Here is a 9748-nt window from a genome sequence, read left to right as displayed (position 1 = left end):
GCCCCTGACCTGCCCTGTCCTCGCCATGGCCGAGGCGGCCTCGGGCGCCGGGGGTGCGACCCTGGAGGGGGAGCGGGGCAAGAGGCCCCCGCCCGAGGGCGAGCCTGCGGCGGCGCCTGCGTCTGGAGTCCTGGGTACGTGAGCTGCGGGTGGCACCGGGACAGGTGCACGGGTGCGCCCCGGGGCTTCAGGGCACGCCGATCGGGGTCACACATCCAGAGCCTGGCGTGAGGCCCGGGGGCCGCTCCTCGTGGCGCTGCGGCTGCGGCGCAGCGCACGGGGTTGGGGCAATGCGTCTGCACTGGGGGTCCCCGGTGCCGGGACCTGGACACGCCCCTCTGATGGTCCCAGCTTGGCTTGTGTGAGCCCTGCCATCTGGAGACTCCCAGCACAGGGAAACAGGGTATGGACTCCCACGGTCCTGGGTTCGAATCCCACCTTGGTTAGGTGACCTTGAGCGCCTGGGTATACTCTCTGGGCCTCAGTTTGGTGACCTGTGAAATGGGGGTAAGGACTTCACTCTGTTCGTGCGGCTGCTTTAACGTCGACGCTGTCATACCAAGAAGCGCTCAAGGCTGCTTGTGGACACCCCATTGATTGTGGTTTGGGAGGTGGAGCTGGGCCTCAACCATGAGTAAGATTTCTAAGGCAGGACCGAGGGGGAGGGGCCTGGTTGATGCAGGGGATGTGCTTGGCCCGTGAGAGATCCGCGAGAGATCCGGTGAAGGCCAGTCAGTCCCGGGACAGGCCTGATCTCTGCCCGACCTGCCACGCTGCCCCACAGATAAACTGTTTGGGAAGAGGCTCCTGCAGGCTGGCCGCTACCTGGTGTCCCACAAGGCATGGATGAAGACGGTTCCCACCGAGGACTGTGACGTGCTCATGACCTTCCCAGGTATACACACCTGCCTACCCTGGGCCTGGATGCAGCCTCTGTGGCTTCGGCCGAAATGTGGAGGGGGCCGTCCTGGGTCCCTCTCGAGGACAGACCTATCGGCCCCTGTGCCCCCTGGCAGACACCACTGATGACCACACGCTTCTGTGGCTGCTGAATCACATCCGAGTGGGCATCCCCGAGCTGATCGTGCAAGTCCGCCACCACCGCCACACGCGTGCCTATGCCTTCTTCGTCACAGCCACGTATGAGAGGCAAGTTCTCTACCTCCGCCTCCCTCTGGCCTTGTCACTGGGCTCCCTGCTCCTCTGAGGGCCAACTGTGTCAACCATTTGTTTGTCCCAAGATGTGGCTCGCGAATTATCCTTAGCTTGGTGATGGCGAGCTGAGGTTCCATGATGAACCCTCTATGCCCTCTCCTGTCCACAGCTTGCTCCGGGGGGCTGACGAGCTGGGTCTGCGCAAGGCAGTGAAGGCCGAGTTTGGCGGGGGCACCCGCAGTTTCTCCTGCGAAGAGGACTTCATCTACGAGAACGTGGAGAGCGAGCTGCGCTTCTTTACATCGCAGGTGACTGCCCTGCGCCCATGTCTCTGTGCCCATGGCCCCGCGTAGCGTACCGAGCTCACACCCATCTCCCCACAGGAACGGCAGAGCATCATCCGCTTCTGGTTGCAGAACCTACGGGCCAAGCAGGGGGAGGCGCTGCACAACGTGCGCTTCTTGGAGGACCAGCCAATCAGTGAGCAGGGCGAGCCCGCCATCCAATTACCTGCGGAGAGCTGGGCGTGTCAGAAGATAGGTGTAGGAGGGCGGAGCTTACGGGCATCCAATCAGAGGTTAGGGAAGAGTTGGGCATCCAATGAACACAATGGGCGTGGCCTCCGCCCGGCACCTAGCGCAAGGATGAAGGTACCCGAGAAGGTGCAGGCAGGACCACGGACAGCGTCCACTTACCAGGTGGTGATTCCCACTGGAAAACCAGTTTTCACAGGTTCACTTTTTTATACCAGCCAGTGTCATTTCTTAGACGTTCACGACCAGAAATGGGGTTAGATTCTAAAATACTCTTGATGGGAGCGGTGGGGACATGTCTGTGCCCTCCCAGACCCTAGGAGGCTGAGGCAGAGAGCTAGTTAGTTCAAGATCTGCCTTGACTACATTTTGAAACCCTCCTATCTGGGCGGTGGTGGTGCAGGCCTATATAAATCCCAACACTCGGCAGGCAGAGGCAGGCGGATCTTTGTGAGTTCCAGGACAGGTTCCAAAGCTGCACAGAAAAATCCTGTCTCGAAAAAGCCAAAAAGAGAAAAACAACAACAAAACCGAGGGAAACCATCCCGGTTTTCGGCCATCTCTGCCCCTCTCAAATCCATCTCCACAGTATGTGGGCCACGATCGGCCTTTGTATGCTAAGCAGGCTCCCTCCCCACCAAGCCACCCTCCCAGCCTCCTATGGGCTTCAGAAGAGGCAAAAAGCTATGACTTTGGTTCCTGCCAAGGTGGGTTGCCCGGGTTTGTCATATGGTGCATGGGTCATTCTCCCCCTCCTCCTGCAGTCCCCGAGCTGGCTGCCCGAGGCATCATTCAGCAGGTGTTTCCGGTCCACGAGCAGCGCATTCTGAATCGTCTCATGAAGTCCTGGGTGCAGGCCGTATGTGAAAACCAGCCTTTAGGTGTGGCTCCATAGCTGAGGAGTGGGCTGGGGTCCCAGGAGACACTTGGAGGTGACCCAAACTCTTGTCCCCTGGCAGATGACATCTGTGACTACTTTGGGGTGAAGATCGCCATGTATTTTGCCTGGCTGGGCTTCTACACGTCGGCAATGGTTTACCCTGCCGTCTTTGGCTCTGTTCTGTATACATTCACTGAGGCCGATCAGGTACCGGGTGGGGGGTATTGGGCCAGGACCTTGGCCTTCCTCTATAAGATGGCTTTCTCTAACTTGACTCTCTGTCACCTGCAGACAAGCCGGGATGTTTCCTGTGTTGTTTTTGCTCTCTTCAATGTGATCTGGTCCACTCTGTTCTTGGAGGAGTGGAAACGGAGGGAGGCAGAGCTAGCCTACAAGTGGGGGACACTAGACTCACCTGGGGAAGCTGTGGAGGAGCCACGACCCCAATTCAGGGTAAGTCTGGGGCTGAGGCTCGGCATTCAGACAAGGCGGTAAAGGAGAGAAATGCTGTGTTGGGGACAGGCACCAGCGTGTGTGCGTACAAGTGTGCGTGTGCGCGTGCATGTGTGTGAGAGTGTGTGTGTGTGTGTGTGTGTGTGTGTGTGTGTGTGTGAGATGGGCTGACAGCAGAGAAGTGTGTGCACCCTAAGGGGTTGGGTTTGAGGTTTGAGAAGGGTGCATCGAACAGTCTGTCTTGTGAGAGAAAAGGCGTGGTGGAGAGAAACTAGGATCCTAGGATCAGGAGGTGGGTGTGGCCCCTGGTCTCATACCCTGGACTTTCTGCTGGCTGACAGGGCGTCCGCCGCATCAGCCCCATCACTCGGGCTGAGGAGTTCTACTACCCGCCCTGGAAGCGATTGCTCTTCCAGCTGCTCGTCAGCCTGCCTCTGTGTCTGGCCTGTCTTGTCTGTGTCTTCGTCCTGATGCTCGGCTGCTTCCAGCTGCAGGTGACCCCACAGCCCCGCCCTTCCCCTAGCCTCTGCTCACGGAGCACCAGGCCTGGCTTCACTCGGCTGAGCCCCCTGCCTTGTCTCCCTTTTAGGAGCTGGTCCTGAGCGTGAAGGGTCTGCCCCGCCTGGTGCGCTTCCTGCCCAAGGTCATGCTGGCCCTGCTGGTCAGCGTGAGCGCAGAGGGCTACAAGAAGTTAGCTGTGTGGCTCAACGACATGGGTATGTGTAGGCAGGGGAGGCCCCACCGTCCCGGGGATCCCTATAGGCCTCGGGAGGGGGCAGGGTGGCCCCTCACTCACCTCCTCGGCTCCTAGAGAATTACCGGCTAGAGAGCGCCTACGAGAGGCACCTTATCATCAAAGTCGTCTTGGTGAGTGAACAAGCATGTCCAAAGAGGCTAGAGGATGGGAGAGGGGTTGGGGGACCCGCTAAGCGGGACTGCAGGATGACCCCAGCCGCCTGCCTCCCAGTTCCAGTTTGTCAACTCGTACTTGAGTCTGTTCTACATCGGCTTCTACCTCAAAGACATGGACCGCTTGAAAGAGGTGAGGGCCTGCCCACAGCCCCAGGGGCAGCACCCTGACCCCCTGGGGACGGACTCGTGTAAGGGGTCCAGGGCTCTCCAGCCCCTCCCCCCCTCCTCCATCCTTCTCTCCTTTTTGTCCGTCTGTCCTCTCTACCCATCGTTCCCCTCTCCCATCTGTCCGTCCACCTGTCCCGTCGGTCCCTCCACAGCTCCTGCTACTCCTGTCCCTGACCCAGAGCCTCGAGCGGCAGCTGCGGGCGGCGCTGGTCCCGCTCGTGGCCCTGAGGTTCCGCCTGCTCCTCCTGTCCCTCCGGGGTTTCCTACTCGCGGCCCCGGCCAAAGTACGGGCAGGTGGCGCGCCTCGCCACGGTGTGGGCAGCGTGGCTATGCTGCGGGTGGGGCACGGCGAGCATAGGGTGCATGTGCAAAAGGGTCCCCAGTGCAGGTCGAGGAAGGTCTATCAAAGAGCCCAGCGTCCTAGGCGATGCCTGAGCGGGTGGAGACAGATGCGCTGAGAATCCGGGCCGCTGTGCAGGTTGTCTGTGTTTTGCACTGCTCAGCTGCCTACCGCAGTTGCACTGGGGCTGAGCTGCAGCCTCGTGTCCAGGGTTGCGGGGTGGAGGTGGGCTGCAGGAGCCACTTGGAAGGGCATGTGCTTCTTTGAGTGTGTGACCCTGTGGTGCCAGGCCCCGCCCGCCCCACGTGGCCTCTTTCTGCCTGCAGATGCTGGCCACTCTGCTCATCACCCGGCAGCTGCTGCAGAACCTGCGCGAGGTGCTGCAGCCTCACCTGTACCGCAGGCTGGGCCGCGGGGAGCTGGGTCTGCGCGCCGTCGGGGAATTGGCCCGGGCCCTGCTGGGCCTGCTGAACCCCTTGCGCCCAGATCCTCGACGGCATCTGGAAGCCCAGGCTGATGAGGGAGGAGCGGGGAGCCACAAGTGTCTGGGCGGAGGCTGCGGGGCTCCCGAGGAAGAGGAAGAGACGCCGATGGAGCGGAGGCCGGCAGGGGAAGGCGGAGAGGTCCCAGATGGGCCTCGGGGTGTCAAGGAGGAGGACGAGGAGGACGAGGAGGACGAGGAGGACGAGGAGGACTACGAAGATGAGGGAGAGGAAGGTGGCCTCCTGGACTGTGGGCTGCGCCTTAAGAAGGTCAGCTTTGCGGAGCGGGGCGCAGGGCGGCGCAGGCCAGGCCCGGGCTCCGATGGCCTCCTGGAGGAGGGGAGCCCCACCATGGTGGAGAAAGGGCTGGAGCCAGGCGTGTTTACGCTGGCTGAGGAAGATGATGAGTCGGAGGGGCCTCCCGGTAGCCCCGGGCCAGAGCCCCCGACTATCTTGCTCCGTCGTGCTGGTGGCGAGGGTCGCGACCAGGGTCCTGATGGAGGTCGAGACCCGGAGACCGGCTCCAGTGACACTGCTGGGAGACAGAGGAGGCACAACAGGTCCTCCTGGATCGACCCGCCAGAGGAGGAGCATTCTCCGCAGCTCACGCAGGCAGAGTTGGAGAGCTGCATGAAGAAGTATGAGGTGAGAGGGCGGAGCCACCGCCTCACCTGGGGGGTGAAAGCCAAGATTGGGAGTTAGAGGACAGCTTGGTCAATACGGAACTCAAAAGAGAATCAAATAGGGCTGTGTTGATAGTTGAGTTGTTAGAGAGCTTGTCTAGCACGCACAGAGCGCTGGGCTCTATGCCCAGCACTACATAAACTGGGCATGGTGGAGCATGCTTACTGTCCCAGCACTGGGAGGTGGAGGCAGGGAGACCAGAAGATCAGGACCATTCTCTTATATATATTAACTTCTGGACAAGCCTGCGCTACAGGATACCCTGCCTTACAAAACAAGCAGGAGTCCCGCGGTGGATGGAGATGCCAGGTGGTGGCGGCACACGCCTTTAATCCCAGCACTTGGGAGGCAGAGGCAGGTGGATCTTTGTGAGTTTGAGGCCAACTTGGTCTATAGAGCAAATTCTAGGACAGCCTCCAAAGCTACACAGAGAAACCAATAAATAAACAGAGTGCTGCCTGGGCAGATTCCTTCGCCCACATTAGCTTCTCACAAAAGCTGCTAATTCCAGCTCCAAGGGATTCAACACTCCCTTCTAGCTTCTGGGGACCTGTACACACACAGACACACAGGAATTCACACATACATAAATAAAATGCAATTTAAATTAAAAGAAAAATAAAGACTAGTGAACTGGCTAAGGTGGTAAAGGCACTTGCCACACAGCCTTGACAGCCTCAGTCCAACTCATGGAACCTCCCTGGGGGAAGGAGAGGACCGAAAGTTGTGCTCTGAACCCCACTCAGAAAGTCAGGGTGGACAGTGCCTGAGGAAGGGTGTCTACAGTTAACCCCTGGCCTCCACACAAGCTCCCAAATGCACTGGTGCAGACCATACAAAGAAATAAAAAGCCCCCCCCCATTTCCACTGGGGGGGGGCACAGGACAGGAGTGCATGTGGAGTGGAGTTTGCAGGTGGAGATGTCAGGGTAAACATGGGACCATTGGTGTGGTGAGCACAGGAGCCCAGCTGGGTGCTAGTACTTTCCGACCTGTGAAGACAGAGTCAGAAGATGGGGAGAGAACCTGGGCCTATCAGGATGAATTGAGGGAGCAGTGACAAGCCTGATGGGAGCCCCTGTCCTCAGGACACGTTCCAGGACTACCAGGAGATGTTCGTGCAGTTTGGCTACGTAGTGCTCTTCTCCTCTGCCTTTCCACTGGCTGCCCTGTGTGCCCTAGTCAACAACCTGATTGAGATCCGAAGTGATGCCTTCAAGCTATGCACCGGCCTACAGCGGCCCTTTGGACAGCGTGTGGAGAGCATTGGCCAGTGGCAGGTGGGCCTGTCAGGGAGGCCCAGAGGGGATGGCAGTCCCTGGCTGGACCTGCCCCTGAGCTTCCTGCTCCCTTGCAGAAGGTCATGGAGGCGATGGGCGTGCTGGCCATCGTGGTGAACTGCTACCTCATTGGCCAGTGTGGCCAGCTGCAGCGGCTCTTCCCCTGGCTCAGCCCAGAGGCAGCCATCGTATCTGTGGTGGTGCTAGAGGTGGGGCTGGTGGCCCAGGGGTGGGAGCTGGGTGGGGAAGCCAGGCATCCCTGCGCCTGCAGCTCATTTGTCTGTCCCCACAGCACTTGGCTCTGCTAGTCAAGTACCTCATCCATGCAGCCATCCCCGACATCCCGGGCTGGGTGGCCGAGGAGATGGCCAAACTGGAGTACCAGCGACGGGAAGCCTTCAAGGTACAGGGCTGGGGTCTGGCTGATGCGGTTTCAGGAGGGAATAAATTTGAGGCTGAGTCCTTAATGAAAACCCACAGGCTGCAGAGTGGGTGGCCAAGCCCCCCACTCTCAGGGTTTGCACCCAAAAATTCCACCAACTCGATGGAAAGTACTCAGTAGGGTGTGGATGTGCACAGTTGTCATTCCAGCACCTAGGAGTGGGGACAGGTGGATCATTTCAAGGCCAGCCTGGGCTGTGCCCTGTGCTATCTCAATAACAAAGCAGCATTTGCATGTGTACTGCGTATGTACAGACTGCTGCATTTTCCTTGTTTTGAGACTTAGCCCATCCTGGCCTCAGATTTGGAATGTCTGTGTCAGCCTCTGAGAACAGGCATGTACCACCACATCTGGTGTTTTCTTGGGTGTTGCTGTGCAGCCCAGGCTTGGAGCTCCGCCCCCGACCTCTCAGCTGGGACCACAGACATGAAGCACAGTGCCCCCTCAGAACAACCGTTCACACAGCATTCCCAGCGTCCCATCCAGAGACTTTCTTCTTTACATTTATTTATTTTACTTTATCTGTTACAAGCCCTTCGCCTGCATGTATTTGTGCACCATGTGCATGCAGTGCCCGTGGAGACCAGTAGGGGGCGTCAGAACCCCCTGGAGCTGAAGTTACAGATGGTTGTGAGCTGCATTGAGGGTGCTGGGGACTAAACTGGGGTCCTCTGCAAGAGCAGCCAGTGCTCGTTACCGCTGAACCGTCTCTCCTGCCTCATCTAGGGACATTATAAAGTCTATAGGAGGGGTGAGCAGATAAGAAGCAGGGTGCCACTGTAGAAGGGGCCAGAGCATCCGTTGTACCATACTTGGGGTCCCAGAGCCAATCCTTGTGGGTACTAAGGGACGACTGTACCTCCTGCTCACAGCGGTGGGTGTAGTCTAGATTCTGAGGGCACCAACTTCAAGCTCTGAAGAATGCTAGTTTGCCTCTTCCAAACTTCCCTGGAAATGGCATGAAGGGCCAAGGAGCTGCACCCTTTAGGGAAGACTCTAGTGTTAACAACCAGGAGCCAGGATTCTAGTCTGTCACTCTACCCGGGAGCACGCCCCAGCCCCGCACTGGGGCCTTCTAGGCTGGGGCAGCACTGCTGATCCCTATCAGTGGCAAACTGAATTTTAATTAATTTATATTGACCGGCCCCGAGTGTGGGCTCATACCTGTGCTCCCAGCCCTGGGAAGATTCTGAAGTCTAAATTCGAGCCACACAGTGAAACCTTGCCTCAAAGATACACAAAGAAAGGGGACGGGCTGGGGGGTCTGCGGTCTTCCCGCAGGGCGTCCTGCGGAGCAGCGGGCGCGGCGCGTCCTGGGCACGGGGCGGCCGGGTCCGGGTCGGGGTCGGGGTCGGGGTCGGGGCGCTCGCTCAGCTCAGGCCGTGTCTCCCCGCAGCGGCACGAGCGGCAGGCGCAGCAGCGCTTCCAGCAGCAGCAGCGGCGGCGCGGCGAGGAGGAGGGCAGCGGCACGCGGACAGCAGGCGCGGCGCGCGACGCGGGCGGCGGGAGGGCGCGCGCGAGGCCCGGGTCCCGACCCCGCGGAGCGCGGCGGCCAAGGCAAGGGCGCGAGCGGCCCCGACGGCCCGGAGCGCTGCTGCCGCCCGGCCCGGTGCTGCGGCTGAAGCAGATCATCCCGCTGCAGGCCCGGCCGCCCACGCCCTCCGGGTGCGCGCCCCCGCCGCGCTCGCCCGCGGACACGCGCCTGCCCGCCTTCCTCAGCCTTCGCTTCCTCAAGGCGCCCGAGCGTGGCCCGTCCCCGCCGAGGCCCGGGAAGCTGTTCGCCTTCGCGGCGCGCGAGCCGGCGGCCAACGGGGCGCCCGGGGGCGGGGCGCGCGCGCACAGGAACGCCGGGGACGAGCCCGCGGCCGCCGAGCCGGAGCCGCGGCCCGAGGACGCAGGTCACAGGCCTTAACCGGGGCGCGCGCCGTGGGGGCCGGGGCTCCGTGGGGCCCCGCGAACCGCGCTCTCCCTCCGCAGGGCCCGCCTCGCCGCCCCCGGCTGCTGGCGCTGGGACGCGCCCTGGGGCTGCGGCGACACCCCGCCCCGCGTCCCCGCGGAAGCCCCCGCGCGTCCCGCGCAGCCCGCCTGCTGGCCTGCAGCCCGCCACTAGCCCCGCCGCTCTCTTGACCTGGATGGGGGCCACGAGCAGAAAAATACACAGCACGGACGGGCGGTTATTTATTTCTTTTTAATTTATTTTGTCATATTTTTGTAAAACGGCAGAAATGCAATAAAAAGTCTATTTCAACAGTGCTGGAGGTCATAGCGGTGGAGGGACCTCGGGGAACCCGTAGCTAGCTGGAAGCTGAGCCAGCACCCCGGCTCTCTCAGGACGAGGCCTCTAGGAGGCCTAGGGTTCAGGTGGGACACAGGGTCGGCACCAAGAGTAGTCCGCTGTGCCCTGGGCCAGAGGTCACCCT

General features: G+C 60.6%; 1 protein-coding gene across 1 annotated transcript; it reads left to right on the top strand.

Annotated features, from left to right (window-relative positions):
- On the top strand, positions 1-9578 carry Ano8 (anoctamin 8; the record flags this gene model as incomplete). Its single annotated transcript, XM_027394799.2, is given in 17 exon segments — positions 1-134; positions 785-895; positions 1017-1149; positions 1325-1463; positions 1539-1635; positions 2453-2569; positions 2648-2775; positions 2860-3021; positions 3363-3515; positions 3611-3737; positions 3833-3888; positions 3989-4063; positions 4768-5568; positions 6695-6886; positions 6964-7095; positions 7179-7289; positions 8725-9578. Coding segments are annotated over 17 exon segments (3159 nt in total). The 3' UTR covers positions 9241-9578.
- Between the last annotated feature and the right edge of the window lie 170 nt (positions 9579-9748).

Source organism: Cricetulus griseus (assembly GCF_003668045.3).
Source record: "Cricetulus griseus strain 17A/GY chromosome 1 unlocalized genomic scaffold, alternate assembly CriGri-PICRH-1.0 chr1_0, whole genome shotgun sequence".
NCBI classification, from domain to species: domain Eukaryota; kingdom Metazoa; phylum Chordata; class Mammalia; order Rodentia; family Cricetidae; genus Cricetulus; species Cricetulus griseus.
The sequence above is the reverse complement of the archived record's forward strand: the minus strand, read 5'-3'. Positions and strand labels throughout refer to the sequence as shown.